The 18,457-nt window shown below is 48.8% G+C and overlaps 1 protein-coding gene across 10 annotated transcripts; it reads right to left on the reverse strand.

The window, feature by feature from the left end:
* Positions 1-1,099: 1,099 nt before the first annotated feature.
* LOC125945606 (uncharacterized) lies at positions 1,100-16,210 on the reverse strand. Of its 10 annotated transcripts, none has more exons than XR_007467071.1 (8): positions 15,921-16,210; positions 12,766-12,819; positions 11,201-11,369; positions 9,785-9,941; positions 8,448-8,558; positions 6,228-6,357; positions 3,996-4,127; positions 1,100-1,220 (listed from the first exon to the last, which is right to left on the reverse strand). XR_007467071.1 is itself a non-coding variant. In XM_049667702.1 (6 exons), exons 3-6 carry the CDS (start codon positions 9,832-9,834, stop codon positions 1,182-1,184), a joined length of 351 nt encoding a protein of 116 aa, XP_049523659.1. In that variant the 5' UTR covers positions 9,835-9,941; positions 12,766-12,819; positions 15,921-16,210; the 3' UTR covers positions 1,100-1,181. The 10 variants fall into 10 exon arrangements, 4 of the variants coding, with proteins under 4 accessions (XP_049523659.1, XP_049523656.1, XP_049523657.1 ...); XR_007467070.1 differs by lacking the exon at positions 12,766-12,819 and adding an exon at positions 14,318-14,371; XR_007467069.1 differs by lacking the exon at positions 12,766-12,819 and adding an exon at positions 14,318-14,486 and having other exon boundaries at positions 15,867-16,210.
* Between the last annotated feature and the right edge of the window lie 2,247 nt (positions 16,211-18,457).

The raw sequence follows: 18,457 nt of genomic DNA on the forward strand, positions 1-18,457 counted from the left end.
CGCTGTAATTCACAGTAACATGGAACGCCAGCTAGCTCTAACCTAACCTATCCTAACTTAAGTGTGCCTTGATACATCGCAACAAATATAATTAGGAATTTGTAGGACACTTATTTATACGGTATGGTTCGGAGAATGGAATGTACATGCCGATGTCACATTTAGTGCACCGTGTGCGCACCATGCTGTTGCAATTGTCACCAGCGCGCGTGCGCCTTTTGCCGTTAAGTACGGCTCCAACAAAGTGGGCCACTTTGTCATATCGTGCGCTTCAAGAAGAAACGTCACGGGGCTTTGGCGTTCTTCGACGACCAGGTCCTTTCGGCTTGTGTAGTCCCTACTTGTGAGGTAGCTTTGGGCTAATTGTCTCCGGAATTCAAGTTGAGTGATGTTGGATCCTGTGCTGCAAATAAGCGCCCAACCGTTCCTTAGGACCACATCACCAAGCCAATTTATTATTGGCCACCGCCATTTCTTTCCAAGAAATGCAATCCGGTAGGCCCCTATGTCTGCATCCATCTGGTCTGTGCCTCCCATAAAGCATACTTGGAACCAGCATCTGGACGAGGCACTTTCAAGCACTTTCTGCAGCTGACATGGGTCCTACACCGTGTAGTGAAATCTCGATATAACGAACTTCAGCGGACCGCGGTAAATGATTCGTTATTCTAAAAAGTCTTCATAGTGAAAGCCCCGAAATAACCATTCCACCCATTAACCCATCAGTTCATAAGTTGTCACCATTTGAGCTATCCGCAAGACGTCGCTGTTGGCTCTCGAACAGTGCTGTTGCTATTCGCCACAGATTCCGGCCACACAAACCACCAAAGGACGTTGTAATAAGAGGGACGCGCTCAAAACAGACGCTGACGCCGAGAAAACTACTGACAAAACGAAAAGCTCCATGTCTCCTCCAAAGCCCAATTGTTTTTCGCATTCCTTGCCGTGGACACCGCAATTTAACTGTCTCGCTCGAGACGGACAAAGTGTGACCACGTGGCAACCCCGCGAGTACGGAGGTTACATTTCTCCTCAGAAAGAAGCGCGAAAGAGTCGCACGGGAAAAAGGGCGAAAAAAGGAAGAGACGTGCCTGCGTTGCTAGGCGACACTTGCCTGGAAGGAGCATGCGCTCGCTTTGCTCAACGCCGACTCGTCCCCTTCATTTCCGGGCTGACCGCATTCAGTCCGCGGAGGTGGATGCCATGCGCAGTACCCCACGCTGCGATAAAAGCAGAGCTTAAAAAATTGTGGCGCAGGATTTAGAAAACGAATAGAACGAGCGAAAGATGAGCAAGTTGTAAAAGATTAGTGGTAATGAAAGGCAGGAGCGAAAACAAGATCTTAAATATGACAAGTTTCACGTTGCGCCTGTTTGTACACCATACTGAAGGTATACTACATAATCACATAAGTATTTTTTTATTCTATATGTGTCCGTATTTACCACCAACATCTCAATGTGTCAGGAATCGCAAAGTCTTATTTGGCAGAAGTCTCTCATGGGCAGCCGCTCACTGCGTTTCCTCCGGTGCGTTCACGATAGGAGTCATTTATATCAAGCAAGCATGGGCTTCAAGTTAAGGTCCATTTCTGAATACAGGGGTAAGTGATTAATCACCGATGCCCTGGTCATACGGTCGCTTCAGGGCTTCTACGTAAGCTGCATTGCTCGACCATTCTGTCAGGTTTCCCATCCGAAGCTGTACAGAATTGTACCTGACCTACAACACAAAGCCGGCAACACGTTTGCGATGTGACGGACACCAATTATTGAAGAAAAACGTGAAGTTTTCTATTCATACGAGGTACACGTAAGATGGCCTAAGCTTTACTATGATGGATAATGATGCTTCAAAGCGAAAATTCGCGACTCCAGCGCCGGTTACGGTGTTTGCTGTGTTTCGATTGACATTCGAGACCGGCCTCAACGCCACACGTTCACCGCTGCGTAAGAACCATTGAAAAATGTCCAATAGAAGCTTGGCTGTGAAACGCCTGCAGCTCGACTGCTCATTGTATAATGCAAGATCCGAATGTTCTCATATGCGTGCCGGATCACACCATATGCACCGCTTATTGAGCGCAGTCTGCAGCGTATATCGTTGCAAGTAAAGCACTCGGTTGCCCATTATTCCTTCCTACCAGTTCTGGCATGCATTTTTGCAGGGAAGTTTCGCCCTTTCACTTGTGCAATCACATTGCATTGGGAATCTGCACGTATTGACCACACTACTCCGTGGTTTTTACTGACAGTGTTTAAGGTAAGCGCTGCTTTTATAAAGTAACACATTTCAGCATTAGGAGACGGCGCAGTGAGGTGCACTGGATTAATTTTCGTCACCTGTTCTTAGGGTGTGACTGAATAATGGGGCTAATTAGGGCTCTTTTTAACTTGTACCTAACTCACACCTACACGAGTGGTTTTTGCATTTCGCACACAACGAAATGGAGCCATGCACCGCGGCGAGAATCTAACCTGGGGTGCAGCGAAACGCCGTTGCCACTTGGCTACAAAACTGCATTTATTATATTACTGGACATAAATTTAAACGATCGTTTTTGCCTTCCGCTGCCTATCGAAATGCTGCGCCGCCGCGGCGCGCTACACTGCAAGCTAAATTACACCCTTAAGGGTGCATTGGGGTGTAAATTATTCCAGAACACACGCCATGACACTCATAAGTGCGAGTGCGTGAGTTAGAGACCAGGGGCGCTATAACGTAAATTATTCCGAACTGTTTTGATTCCAATTTCTGCAATCAGCCTCCACGATTGGTCAAAACATTTTCGGGCCACTCCCAACTTCGCCTTTCTGTCACGCGACGTCACGAAAACCGCGATAGCTCCCCATCTGATATAACGTGTACACACTGATTATGCATTATTAAACCGCACAAAAGAAAAATTCATTCCTGATTCGATGCCTTTTCACCGATAGCCCTCTGCTAGTGGTCCAATGTTTTCTGGCTATGCCCACTTCGCCTGTCACGCGACCTTGCAAAACCGCAAAAACTCACGACGTCAAAGTGACGTGTACGCGAAAAAAAATGCATTAATATGCCGAACAAAACTGAAAATTTTTCTCAATAGCCACAGACCGCCTCGTTCCGAAAGGAAAAGAAGATGGCCTGCCCGCCGATCGCTCAGGCCCTCGCTACATGCGCACCTGCCGGTGAGCATGTATTTATTGGCGCATAAGCCTTTTTGCGTGGCAGTAAAACGTTATCGAGCCCTTTCGGCATGCATACGACATCGATCTGCCAACTCTTCCTTGCTGAGGATCCGTTTTAGCGGCATTATCCTTCCGTTGCACGCCGCCGCGATTTTCGACCAGCCACTGCAAGCTATGTACGGCGAAGCGGACCAACCGGAGAAGCCGGCACCATCCTCTTCATGCGGTTATCTATTTTCACTGTGCTGGCTCGGCCCCATCGAAATCCTCTCCCCTAGAGCGTGCTCCTCGCCTCTTGTCAGCCAATTAGATAAGAAAAACCGCTGAGTGTAGACAATGTTATTGGTTTTGAAAGCGAACAAAGGTGACCTCCTGTAAACGACGAGAGAAATTGGGTTGTTCAGACAACGCTGCGGGTCACCGCCCGATGCTTGCGTCGGTGGTTACGTAAATTTGAAGTCAGGAGTTTGGAATCGAAACAGTTTGGAGTCATTTTACGTTATAGCGCCCCAATTCACACCATTGAGCACCCTTAAGGGTGTTATTTAGTTAACAGTGTATCGAACACGTTACAAGCACCAAAACTGGCAGCTCTGGCAGCTCTCGCCAGATCGCGGCATGTAATGACAATTCGCTCTTTGTTAGTAACGTATGTGCGAATGTATGTATGTGTGTATACACGTTTGTCTTGTAATTTACTAACGAGTTTTGCTCGGTAAAATTGCTAAAAAAGGTGCACCACCCGAGAGAATGCCCTTAAGGAATTTGGCGTCGTAGATCCCGTTTACTCGTAGCATATGGAAGACGTTTTTGTGAACTCACCCATCCGGACCGAACACGCGCTGAGCACCGCTGAGAAAAAGCCATTGTATCCCGATGCAGGGAAGATACCATCGGGATGCATGAAGTACAGCACAGCACACAGTCCCCGGGATGGATGGGCGGCAAGTATGCCTGAGAAAAAGAAAAGAAAAACGACACATTTATATTGTTCGGAATGTTTCGAATGGGACTGCTCAAAAAAGGATTGCAATGGGGGCTTTACCATTTCGCGATGATTTTGAATTGACCCGTGTCGACCGGCTGACAAAAGATGCGAAACTGATGAGACACGTATACTGACCTCCAACACAAAGCCGGCAACATGTTTGCGATGTGACGAACTAAAATTACTGCTTACTGGAACAAAAAAAAAAACGCAAAGAAGTTCTTTATTCGAGCGAGGCGCACGTAAGTGTGACCCAATCTTTATTATGCTGGATAATTACGTTTCAGTGCAAAAATTACGTTGCTAGCTGTTTTTCGATTGGCGTTTGATACCGAGCTCAACGCCACACCTTAATCGCCGCACAAGAAGAATTGCAAAAATCGCGTTAGAAGGTTGGCTGTGAAACGTCTGCAGCTCTATTGCTCATTGTAATGAAAGAAGCAAATGTTCTCGAATGCGTGCCAGATCACACCATATGCACCGTATACCGTTGAAGTAAAGCACTCGGTTGGCAATTTTTGTTGCTTAAACTATCAGTTCTGTCATGCATTTTGCACGTATACGCTTCACCCGTTCGCATGTACAATCGTATTGCATTTGAAATCCGCACGTATCGACCACACTACTCAGTGTTGGTTACTGAAAGGTCGTGAGGTAGGACGCTACTTATATAACGCAACACAATAGTATTAGGAGATGCCGCAGTGGGGCACACCGGAATAATTTTCGTGATCTGTTTTTAACGCGTGACTAAGTTGATTGGGCTAGTTAGGGCACTTTCATAATTGTCTGTGCTTTGCGCACAAGGCGGTAAAAATGACGCCGATGACAGGAATTCAAGCATAATTCTGCTTTCGTACGTTTGGTTTCCTTTTTTATATGCGTATTGCATCACAGGCCCACCGAACCCTGAGAAGAGTGTAGGACTTTTGAGATTGCGTGCGCAAAACCGACAATATGGTTGTCGTGGCACGCGGAAATGGGGGACCCAGGAATAATCTTTGGAGTCATTTTACGTTATAGCACCCCAATTCTCACCATTGAGCACCCTTAAGGGTGTGATTTAGTTAACAGTGCATCGAACACGCTACGAGCCCCAAAACTGGCAGCTCTGGCCAGATCGCGGCGTGTAATGACAACTCGCTCTTTGTTAGCGACATATGTGCGAATGTATGTATGTGTGTATACAAGTGGGCCTAACGAGTTGCTCGGTAAAATTGCTAAAAAGGTGCACCATCCGAGCTCTTGTAACTTGCACCTAACCCACACGAGTGGTTTTCGCATTTCGCCCCTAATGAAAATGAATCTATACGCGAATGCCCTCTAGATAAATTTCTTACTGCTATTTCACACTTGTAACGTATAGGCAAAATTCATTGTTCTTTCCCTACTTCTGCTATAGCCAAATGTTTGGCTGCAGTATGTACAAACGTATGTCGCGGGCAGAATTTAACCTTTGACCTGGGGCTCTGCAGCGCAACGTCGTAGCCACTAAGCTACTGGGGCAAAAGAACTACGAGCACACCCGAACCCGAAGTTCGTTTGTTATATTACTGAACCTTAAATTTGACGAATCGTTTTTGAATTCATCTGCCTATCGACATGCTGCGCCACCGCCGCGGGGTACACTGCAAACTAAATTACACCCTCAAAGGTGCATTGGGGTGTAAATTAGTGTAGAACTAACCGCATTACACTTTTTATAACGGCTAGGGCACGAGTTAAGAGATCAATTTACACCCTCGTGCACCCTTAAGCGTGTAATTTAGTTACCACTGCAACGAACCCGCTATTTAAGCAGCAATAGGCCGTATGTATGGTCAGAACGCGGAGTGTAATCCCAATTCTCTCTTTATTGGCACCATGCGTGAATGCATGTAAGTGTGCGGGTTTACAAGTGTGTCTCTGGTAACGTATAAACGAGTTAGTGGTTAGCGCTGTAGGGCAGAAAAAAAAGTCGGAAGGTAAACTTAAATGACTGTACCGGACTAGACAATGCGCTTATGGGCTGGTGCCGTAGGTCTCGTTTACACGTCGAATGTGGGAGACTTTTTTTGTGAACTCACCCCTCCGGACCCGAACAGGCACTGTGCACCGCTGAGAAAAAGCCATTGTAGCCGAATGCAGGAAAGATACCATCGAAGCATCAAATACAGAACAGTGCACAAGCCCCGGGATGAACGGTTGGCCGCTGCCCTAGAAGAGAAAAGGCACTTGTTTATTGTACGCCATGTTTGAAAAGGGACTGCTCAACAAGGAATGCAATGTGGGCTTGTTGGCACGTCTTTACTAAAAGTCGTTGATCACAGGGAACCAGGAGCATAAAGGAAGGCACATTGATCAGCCGCCAACATTACCAGTGTTCTTTTTCTTAATTATCAACGCAACAATTTCTGAAGCGCAAGCAGTTTTAAAACAGCGCAGAAAAAAATGGCAATTCAATGTAAGGAAGTCTACACGTGTATCTCTGGAGATATCCAAGCACGCGAAATTAGGATGACGCCTACGATACTCAAGTTTACGTCAATTTAGGGGCGTCACAAGCAGCTTGCAAATGTAGGCTTCTTTCAGTCTTTCATCTTTTCTTTCATCTTTTCTGGACGAGAACACCACGCTTGGTAATCCTGGCGTCTCAAGCAGTCCGAAAGTCATTTACCGACCTCAGCAATATCAGCTCAAGAGATCACACTCAGCGGGATGGCCCGCCATAGAATGTCAAGCTTATTAATTGCATGGGCAAATTGGACTAGAGTCCGAGAGCTTGATATTTGCTCTTAGATCTTGCTCGCGGACGTGGTGTAAATGACGTTTTCAAAAAACTGCCGATTTGCAGGTCGCTTTGATTCTTGTTGCATATCTGGATAAACCACGAGATTTAATTTTTTGAAACTGACGTATGCAAGCATCCGAAAGTCCTATTGTTAATATAAAGGGTTGCAATCAGAATTCAGCTGAAATAGCCAAAGGCATTTAGTTTTACTATACATACTTGAGCCGTCACAGACAATAAAGTAGAGTTTCTGGCGCCAGTCGCCTTCGATCAAACAAGCTTTGTTAGAAATACGACCTAACAGCACGCTGTGTATTCTGAATTTTGCTTAAGTGCGCCTTATTTATGGTTTATATGATGAGGCTTCTCATCGAGATAAGTACACCAATACGTGCGCCTACAGGATGAAGAGCACCAGTGGGGTTTCTCGCGTGCCTCATAATCAAATGGTGATGAGGCACGCCGTAATGGGGGCCCTCCGGAATAATTCTGACCATCATGAGTTCTTGAATTGTGCACCCAAGGCACAGTACACGGGTCTTTTTGCACTCCGCCCCATCAAAACCGGGCCGCCACAGCCAGAATGGGAACCACTACAGCGTGCAAAAAGACGCGAAACAACGACTTCTATATTAAGCGGTAAGCCAGACAACGACGAGTGAAAATTGCGATAGAGGCCATTTCATTTCTGTTAGACAATAATGCCACATACCAAACAATCGATTTTAAAAATGATTATTCGCAATAACTATCACTGAATGGAAAAACATTACTAACACCGTTGTGAGAAAACGCTAATTGACAACGACTTGCTCTTCATATTTATTGACGGTTATTTTTTTCTGATTTCATGTCTTACCACCCTGCAATGGTCTCGCACAGATACCGCAGTGTAAATAAATTTTAAGTAATAAATAAATAATAGTTAAATTTTCGTTTATTTACCCTGAGAAACCAATGAGGGGAGGGGCTTTACATAATCGAGATACAAGAGAATAAACGGCCACAACCCAAGTACACTTGTGGCAATAACCAAGAAAGTAAGAAAAGGACAGCAGAACTCAAAGTATAAATGATAGTGCGCAATGAAGTGAGATTCAAGCTAAAAAACAGCTCAGTCGGATCACAGTGAAAAATGCCATGGTAATGCAGGGGAATAATAGTCGGCAATGGTATTATCAGGATTTTTTTTCTTAAAAGAAAGAATGTTTCGTAGAACGATAAGCTAGAAACTTTTTGAACACATTACTCTTTCCTAATGAATTGTATCTTGAATATGTAAAATTATCATGTAAAATTGAACACATGCTTAAGTTATTAGGCAGGCCTTCTTTTAACATTGATGCAAACCGTTCCGTAAACGATATTGCAGGTATAGAATCTTTCCCTCCGAAGCATTCGCATGGTTCCAAGTGCTTACGTTAGTACACTGTCGCCGTAAAAAACAGTTTCGCTAGGACTAGAACACACTCAAAGTGAGTGTCCCATCACAATCGATGCTATGTTCGTTACATACCACTGGCCACAATAGAGGCGCAGAAGTGGCCACCATGGGACTGCACGACGGCGGAGCACGCGACTGGTTGCCACAGGCAGAGTACCAAGTCAATCTCAGTCAGTGGACAGTCTGCATAAAGACGGCGACGTTAATTGTGCGGCCTTCACATAACGTTCAGAGGTGCTTCTTGCAACTACCTCGATTAGCAAAGGTAAATTCATTGCTGACGAGCTGCATGCATCGCCAGCATCGTTACTCAGCCGCCATGTGACGGACGGACGTTGGATGAGTTTGTAAAAACGCAGTTCTATACTAGTTTCGAAGGATATTCATCCAAAGAATTATTTATCATTCGGTTGTACGCAAACCTAGTTAAATTACGCGTCTTAAGTTTCTGCCATTAGGAGAAAGCCTGTTTTATTGTGATAATCATATGGACACTCCAAGCGCTTTTCTGCCGTCGTCGTCGTCGTCGGCGTGAGGTCCGTATAAAGTCCAACGGCGATAAAGTAGTCGCCGCGCGCCGTATACTGCTCAGTCGAGAACACCAACATTTCGGGCACTTTTGCCCGAAAGGCGAAGCATCAATTGCGATAGCAAATTTAGCAGTAGAGAGCAATACGGAGTAAGAACAGTAGTTTTATCGGCTGCGTAAACTTGGACACATTCGCTTAGGAACTGAATTAACAAGCATGGTGTCAGCGCGCACAAGCAAACATGAATAGATCACCGCAGACAACCACTCAAAACGCTGGCGTGAGCAAGCGTTGCGGCAGCAGTGACTGAAAGTTCGTGCAGTCCATCGCTTCAATGGAAACTCAGTGGCGAAACCACAGCTCATACAAAAGGTAAGAGTCGTGTTGATTATGAGGGGGAAAATGTCGCAGATCATTTCAATTACGCGCCGAAAACTCAGCACTGGTACGTCAGTGCGACGTCATGAAATTTGTTCATGACGCACTTAAGCTATTTTTAGTACAATCATAACATTCTCTGGAGTTAATATGCCTATAGACCTTTGCGCCTTTATGGGCCAATGCGGTCTGTATTTGCCGACAAACAATTACCAAGACACGAGCACTGTCAATATCCCTGACAGCATGGCGGATTGGTGCGGGCAGCGTCCAGCCAGTCTATTGTGGCTTTCTCGTTTATTATGCCTAATCTTGAGGTTGGAGGGTTGCTTTTGTAGAAAGGTAAGCAGTGTTTTTGCCGGTGTAAATTTCGCACGATTCAGAGTTAACACGCAATTACTACACCGTCAGCACGTATACATTTACTAGATGGGGGTAAGAATACGTCTTTTTCGAAAGATTCAACATTCATGCTAAACGTAGCATATATAGACTACTCACCCCTTGAGACAGCAGGCAGGCAGCGTTGACTGCGTCACCGAGGAGCACATGAATCCACCGCGGCACGCGATTGATTGCCACTTCGGTTGACCAATGACCACCCCTCCATCGTCTTGCAGTTAGTTATGTTGAACCCGGTGGTGTCGAGGTCGGCCAACTGCATACAGTATTCGGCAAAATTATATGCCAATAGCACTACATGTAAACTCTGGGTAGCTGGCTCACTATCGTATAGATAGTTGGACAAGTAAGACATACTTGGACAGCACGAAGGAATGCAGAAAAACGGAGTGCTGAAGTTCTGCACAAGTGCTGCCAATGTGCCATTGGAATTTACCACTCTGTCTGCGACGAAACAACGATTTATATCAAATTGGCGTCGATTTTCTGGAAGACTCGTGGTACGAGCATTCAATCACTAACGCAGTTCGGCATATACCACATCTGATAACTTGGGTAAGTATGTTACGTAATCATTACTACAGGTCTAGTTACAAGTATTGTTACAAGTGTCGAAATTCGGTTGGACTTCTGACACCCATTTCACTATAAGGCAATAAAAACATGAATACATGCCTAAAAATTAAACAATGTCGCTCAAAGGACCAGCAAAACCATAAAACAATTGTGACGACAGGGCTTCTATCAGCAACACAAACAATTCTGTTGCTGCGACAGTTAAGTCCTGACGTGTACACAAGTGACACATTCCGAAAAGTACGACAAAGTAGAAACAGATCCACACACGTCCTACGGTATCGAGTAACAAACCTGGTGAACAGAACAATACGATATGAGAATAGAAAATAATGTACACAAACGAGACAATTGCCTCAGGGGTTACAGGGAAAAAAAAACAAGAACATAAGAGGCATGTAGAGGAATGATGATTCTCGAAAAAGTGATGTCGCTATCCCTTTTAACAGCGGAGCTGTTTATGCCAAGCGTAATCTGTCTGTTGTAACAGAAAATGTGGGCCGATCCTGGCGGCAATGAAGAAAGGGTCCAAGCGCAATGGCACATACCCCTGTGAACTAGCGAAGCTGAGCCTCGCTTAGTCTAGGTAGCTTGAGCATGGTGGGGCTACATAAGCTTATTCAGTCATCGATAGCCAATCAATAGCTAATCGATCAATAAATTCCGGAAAATGCTGGTGATCGAAAATCGAGTGCACGCGGTTGCGCCAGCGCTAACTATTAAGCGGTTGCGCCAGCGCTAACTATCAAGCGGCTCCGGCCAAGTCGCGGGTGCATCTCTTCCTCATGAAATTTCAGTGCTAGCTGCTGCGGAAAGGACACGAAAATTCCTTCCCTCTTGAAAAAGGGCGCACCGACAACCGCCAGAAGAAAAAAAATGTACGGCCGCCTTCAAGGTCAAGCAAGCGACGTATATAAGACGACAACTCACCGTGTACACCATGATAACCATGACCCAGAATCTCGTGACGCTCTCGGTTCCCGTCGCGACGACCTGGCTGGCAGATCGGAGCTGCGTCTGTTGCCGGTCCCCTTTCTCAGAACGCGAAGTTGTTCGAGGCGGTCAGTAGTCAGAACTCCATACCCTCCTCGGATACGTTGCCTGCAACCTGGAACAACCCACGCCGCCAGCGTGAGTGCTTGAGCAGCTGCGGACACGTCCGTGCTCGTTCGATGGCCACGTCAGAAGAACGCTGGCTGATCGGGGCGCTCGAGGCGAGCCCGAGCGCGAGCCAGAAGCCACGAGCCCCGCTGACCGTTGGCGCCGTATGATTGGCGCTGTCGTGTTATCTATGCGCATGCGCGGACCCGCGCGTGGAGGGTTCTCCAGAGACTTGCAGTGCACAGCGCAAAAAAAAAAAAAAAAAAAAGATGCAAGTAGTCAAGTCGCAAGTTAAGACGCCGGGCTCGTCTGAGTGTCGCGAGGCCTATAGGCCAATCACGTGAGGCCAAACTGGACGCGTCAGTAGTCAGAACTCCATACCCTCCTCTCGGATATGTTGCCTGCAACCTGGAACAACCCACGCCACCAGCGCGAGTGCTTGAGCAGCTGCGGACACGTCCGTGCTCGTTCGATGGCCACGTCAGAAGAACGCTGGCTGGTCGGGACGCTCGAGGCGAGCCCGAGCACGAGCCAGAAGCCACGAGCCCCGCTGACCGTTGGCGCCATATGATTGGCGCTGTCGTGTATATCTATGCGCATGCGCGGACCTGCGCGTGGAGGGTTTCCAGAGACGTGCAGTGCACAGTGCAAAAAAAAAAAAAAGAGGCAAGTAGTCAAGTCGCAAGTTAAGACGCCGGGCTCGTCTGACAGTGTCGCGAGGCCTAGGCCAATCACGTGAGGCCAAACTGGACGCGTCAGTAGTCAGAACTCCCTACCCTCCTCGGATATGTTGCCTGCAACCTGGAACAACCCACGCCACCAGCGTGAGTGCTTGAGCAGCTGCGGACACGTCCGTGCTCGTTCGATGGCCACGTCAGAAGAACGCTGGCTGGTCGGGACGCTCGAGGCGAGCGCGAGCCAGAAGCCACGAGCCGCGCTGACCGTTGGCGCCATATGATTGGTGCTGTCGTGTTATCCATGCGCATGCGCGGACCCGCGCGTGGAGGTTTCTCCAGAGACGTGCAGTGTGCAGTGCAAAAAAAAAAAGAAGCAAGTAGTCAACTTGCAAGTTAAGACGCCGGGCGCGTCTGCCGGCGTCGCGAGGCCTAGGCCAATCGCGTGAGACCAAACTGGACGCAAACTGAAAGCGCGTTTCTAAGAACGATCTCTGATCGGGCCCCAGCTGATTGCGCACCATAACGTGGTGCATGCGTTGGCGGAACTATCAAGCGGCTCCGGCCAAGTCGCGGGTACATCTCTTCCTCATGAAATTGCAGTCCTAGATGCTGCGGAAAGGACGTGAAAATTCCTTCCCTCTTGGAAAAGGGCGCACCGACAACAGCCGGAAAATGTGCGGCCGCCTTCAAGGTCAAGCAAGCGAGGTATATAAGAAGACAACTCACCGTGTACACCATGACCCGGCATCTCGTGACGATCTCGGTTCCCTTCGCGACGACCTGGCTGGGAGATCGGAGCTGCGTCTCTTGCCGGTCCCCGTTCTCAGAACGCCAAGTTGTTCCAGGCGGTCAGTAGTCAGAATACCATACCCTACTCGGATATGTTGCCTGCAACCTGGAACAACCCACGCCACCAGTGTGAGTGCTTGAGCAGCTGCGGACACGTCCGTGCTCGTTCGATGGCCACGTCAGAAGAACGCTGGCTGGTCGGGACGCTCGAGAGAGCCCGAGCGCGAGCCAGAAGCCACGAGCCCCGCTGACCGTTGGCGCCATATGATTGGCGCTGTCGTGTATATCTATGCGCATGCGCGGACCCGCGCGTTGAGGGTTTCCAGAGACGTGCAGTGCACAGTGCAAAAAAAAAAAGAGGCAAGTAGTCAAGTCGCAAGTTAAGACGCCGGGCTCGTCTGACAGTGTCGCGAGGCCTATAAGCCAATCGCGTGAGGCCAAACTGGACGCGTCAGTAGTCAGAACTCCATACCCTCCTCTCGGATATGTTGCCTGCAACCTGGAACAACCCACGCCACCAGCGCGAGTGCTTGAGCAGCTGCGGACACGTCCGTGCTCGTTCGATGGCCACGTCAGAAGAACGCTGGCTGGTCGGGACGCTCGAGGCGAGCCCGAGCACGAGCCAGAAGCCACGAGCCCCGCTGACCGTTGGCGCCATATGATTGGCGCTGTCGTGTATATCTATGCGCATGCGCGGACCCGCGCGTGGAGGGTTTCCAGAGACGTGCAGTGCACAGTGCAAAAAAAAAAAAAAAGAGGCAAGTAGTCAAGTCGCAAGACGCCGGGCTCGTCTCACAGTGTCGCGAGGCCTATAGGACAATCGCGTGAGGCCAAATTGGACGCGTCAGTAGTCAGAACTCCATACCCTCATCTCGGATATGTTGCCTGCAACCTGGAACAACCCGTGCACGCCACCAGCGTGAGTGCTTGAGCAGCTGCGGACACGTCCGTGCTCGTTCGATGGCCACGTCAGAAGAACGCTGGCTGGTCGGGACGCTCGAGGCGAGCGCGAGCGCGAGCCAGAAGCCACGAGCCCCGCTCACCGTTGGCGCCATATGATTGGTGCTGTCGTGTTATCCATGCGCATGCGCGGACCCGCGCGTGGAGGTTTCTCCAGAGACGTGCAGAAGAACCAAGTAGTCAACTTGCAATTTAAGACGCCGGGTGCGTCTGCCGGCGTCGCGAGGCCTAGCTAGGCCAATCGCGTGAGACCAAACTGGACGCAAACTGAAAGCGCGTTTCTAAGAACGATCTCCGATCGGGCCCCAGCTGATTGCGCACCATAACGTGGTGCATGCGTTGGCGGAACTATCAAGCGGCTCCGGCCAAGTCGCGGGTACATCTCTTCCTCATGAAATTGCAGTCCTAGATGCTGCGGAAAGGACGTGAAAATTCCTTCCCTCTTGGAAAAGGGCGCACCGACAACAGCCGGAAAATGTGCGGCCGCCTTCAAGGTCAAGCAAGCGAGGTATATAAGAAGACAACTCACCGTGTACACCATGACCCGGCATCTCGTGACGATCTCGGTTCCCTTCGCGACGACCTGGCTGGGAGATCGGAGCTGCGTCTCTTGCCGGTCCCCGTTCTCAGAACGCCAAGTTGTTCCAGGCGGTCAGTAGTCAGAACTCCATACCCTCCTCGGATATGTTGCCTGCAACCTGGAACAACCCACGCCATCAGTGTGAGTGCTTGAGCAGCTGCGGACACGTCCGTGCTCGTTCGATGGCCACGTCAGAAGAACGCTGGCTGGTCGGGACGCTCGAGAGAGCCCGAGCGCGAGCCAGAAGCCACGAGCCCCGCTGACCGTTGGCGCCATATGATTGGCGCTGTCGTGTATATCTATGCGCATGCGCGGACCCGCGCGTTGAGGGTTTCCAGAGACGTGCAGTGCACAGTGCAAAAAAAAAGAGGCAAGTAGTCAAGTCGCAAGTTAAGACGCCGGGCTCGTCTGACAGTGTCGCGAGGCCTATAAGCCAATCGCGTGAGGCCAAACTGGACGCGTCAGTAGTCAGAACTCCATACCCTCCTCTCGGATATGTTGCCTGCAACCTGGAACAACCCACGCCACCAGCGCGAGTGCTTGAGCAGCTGCGGACACGTCCGTGCTCGTTCGATGGCCACGTCAGAAGAACGCTGGCTGGTCGGGACGCTCGAGGCGAGCCCGAGCACGAGCCAGAAGCCACGAGCCCCGCTGACCGTTGGCGCCATATGATTGGCGCTGTCGTGTATATCTATGCGCATGCGCGGACCCGCGCGTGGAGGGTTTCCAGAGACGTGCAGTGCACAGTGCAAAAAAAAAAAAAAGAGGCAAGTAGTCAAGTCGCAAGACGCCGGGCTCGTCTCACAGTGTCGCGAGGCCTATAGGACAATCGCGTGAGGCCAAATTGGACGCGTCAGTAGTCAGAACTCCATACCCTCATCTCGGATATGTTGCCTGCAACCTGGAACAACCCGTGCACGCCACCAGCGTGAGTGCTTGAGCAGCTGCGGACACGTCCGTGCTCGTTCGATGGCCACGTCAGAAGAACGCTGGCTGGTCGGGACGCTCGAGGCGAGCGCGAGCGCGAGCCAGAAGCCACGAGCCCCGCTCACCGTTGGCGCCATATGATTGGTGCTGTCGTGTTATCCATGCGCATGCGCGGACCCGCGCGTGGAGGTTTCTCCAGAGACGTGCAGAAGAACCAAGTAGTCAACTTGCAATTTAAGACGCCGGGCGCGTCTGCCGGCGTCGCGAGGCCTAGCTAGGCCAATCGCGTGAGACCAAACTGGACGCAAACTGAAAGCGCGTTTCTAAGAACGATCTCCGATCGGGCCCCAGCTGATTGCGCACCATAACGTGGTGCATGCGTTGGCGGAACTATCAAGCGGCTCCGGCCAAGTCGCGAGTACATCTCTTCCTCATGAAATTGCAGTCCTAGATGCTGCGGAAAGGACGCGAAAATTCCTTCCCTCTTGGAAAAGGGCGCACCGACAACAGCCGGAAAATGTGCGGCCGCCTTCAAGGTCAAGCAAGCGAGGTATATAAGAAGACAACTCACCGTGTACACCATGACCCGGCATCTCGTGACGCTCTCGGTTCCCGTCGCGACGACCTGGCTGGGAGATCGGAGCTGCGTCTCTTGCCGGTCCCCGTTCTCAGAACGCGAAGTTGTTCCAGGCGGTCAGTAGTCAGAACTCCATACCCTCCTCGGATACGTTGCCTGCAACCTGGAACAACCCACGCCACCAGCGTGAGTGCTTGAGCAGCTGCGGACACGTCCGTGCTCGTTCGATGGCCACGTCAGAAGAACGCTGGCTGGTCGGGACGCTCGAGGCGAGCGCGAGCGCGAGCCAGAAGCCACGAGCCCCGCTGACCGTTGGCGCCATATGATTGGTGCTGTCGTGTTATCCATGCGCATGCGCGGACCAGCGCGTGCTGGGTGATGATGATGATGATGATGATGATGACCTTATCTTTGGCGCATACCCAATCACGGGGATCGGCCAAGAGTCGGGCAGATTTTATATATATGCTAAGTGAATAAATTTAGCAATTGTCTAATTTTGGTGAATATACTAAGCGAATAAGTTCTAAGACGGTTCAGTGGACAATAAATATATAAGAAGTAAGCATACTAGTAAGAGAGGCAACAAGGTAATGAAAAAGGAATAATATGCTTAATGAAATCAGTTTGATTCAAAAATGAATTTCTCCATGGCGATGCATACATTCCTGTGTGAGTGTCCAAGCCTAGAAGCTCCGAAAGACAGCAGTTCCGGAGTGTTCAATGGCAGGCTGAGGTGTCGCATTGTAGTTGGCAATTTCCTATTTCTTAGGGCGGAGAAACGCCGGCAGTCCACTAAGTAATGGTTGATCATTTCTAATGCGTTACAGAAATGGCACAAAGGGGAAATAGCCAGACCAGATCGGCGCATGTAGAAACTTAAGCGGGGGACTCGACATCGCAGTCTTGTTAATGCCACTTTTGCTTGTCTGGATTTGCAAAAGTTCCTGCTCCAAGGGAATTGTAAGTGGTGCAGTTCGGTGGATGATGCTAGATCTGATTTTGATGCCATAAGGGTGTATCTTCTAAACCTGGCATACGTTATGAAACCCGTCGTGGGAAGAAGGGAAGATACAGGGCCTGTAATAGAAGCCTTTGCCAGGCTATCTGCCGCTTCATTCATAAATATGCCTTTCTGACCAGGTATCCATACTAATCGCAAATTCCGCAAATGACTTGGAACCAATGAGTGCAATTTTTTTACTATATGCGACTCGCCAGGAGCAGTAAGAGCTCCTGGCGAGATGTACAAGGATAAAGAGTCTGTTAATACTACCGCGGTTGTTGTGGGAGGCTGTAGCTTACGCAAAGCTAAGACAACAGCTAGGAATTCCGCTAGGAATATTGGAGTGTAGTCGGGGAGCCGAACTGAAAAAGACCAATCTAATGCCGATGAAAAAATTTAAACCCCGGCCTTTTCCTGACTCTGCGAAGCATCTGTTGCTATAATTACGTTTGCTTGGAGCTTGTCCAGGTGATCTTGGAGTAAGCCGTTAAGATATGCCAGGGAAGTTGCTTCGCATGGTTGGGGTATGTGTTATCATAAGTAATAACCAATGAATTTTGGATACTGCTTACCGTGATTATATCATTTAAACGTACATTTACCGGACTTAATAATGATTATGTTTTATTCACCGGTGACGTGTGAAACCGAGGCCACGAGACTGCAAAAAATAAAGCTGGTTGACTGATAAATATCGACTGGGATCTTCTTATTGGAGATTCATAGAGCCTTATGAATGTTTGAACAGTGAGTGTTTTAAATCTCATTTCTAGGGAAGGAAGTCGTAATTTCTTGTAGAGCACGGCGTTTACTACAAGCTTTGGCAGCCCTAGACATGAGCGAAGTGCTTCTCTTTCAAGCAAAAGTAGTGGACGTAGTTTACAAGCAGGGGAGCCAGAGAATAACACAGCCGAACTCTAGTATTGGCCGGATATACATGCGGTAAATCATTACAAGTGCGTCTTTGCGCATGCCCCATCGATTATTGCTAATCCTTTTCAGTATCCCCATTGCACGGGAAGCTTTTGAAGTTATATTTTCAATATGTTCACACCAGTTAAGGTTTCCATCATAATTAATTCCTAGGTATGTGACTTTTTCCACTTGTGGAATTATGGAATGGCGGTACGAAAGGGATATCGTAATATGTCTTGGACCGAAAAGGCAAGAACAGCGCTCTTATTTACATTACGGGACAAGTGGATACTATCCAGCCAAGCTTGCAACTCGCATAAGTATTCCTGTAAGTACTGGTACAGTGACTGAATATCATTTGCCGAAGCATAAAACGCTATGTCATCAGCGTAAACGAACGTGCATACATTCTTACGACAAGGAATGGAGCTTAGCAAGATATTAAACAAAAGCGGCGATAACACTGAGCCTTGTGGAACCCCGCGTGTTTGTCTGAATTTTCCTGATGCGATTCCACTTTGCGCACAGTAAAACTCCCGGCCCTGCAAGAACTCAGCAGTCCGCGTTACGAAGTAATCAGGTAATCTAATTTCCTGCATCGATCCTTTCTGTTAAAATAGGGTATTCCACAATATCGTATGCTTTTGAAATGTCTAATGTAACT

This window comes from Dermacentor silvarum, chromosome 5, assembly GCF_013339745.2.
Source record: "Dermacentor silvarum isolate Dsil-2018 chromosome 5, BIME_Dsil_1.4, whole genome shotgun sequence".
NCBI lineage: Eukaryota > Metazoa > Arthropoda > Arachnida > Ixodida > Ixodidae > Dermacentor > Dermacentor silvarum.

Coding starts and splice junctions, on each gene's coding strand:
- LOC125945606 (XM_049667699.1), bottom strand. CDS start 8,483: ATGGTGGCCACTTCTGCGCCTCTATTGTGGCCAGTG. Junction 6,358..8,447: donor CGCCTCTATTGTGGCCAGTG/GTATGTAACGAA, acceptor TTTCTCTTCTAG/GGCAGCGGCCAACCGTTCAT. Junction 1,221..3,995: donor CGCGTGTTCGGTCCGGATGG/GTGAGTTCACAA, acceptor CTTTTATCGCAG/CGTGGGGTACTGCGCATGGC.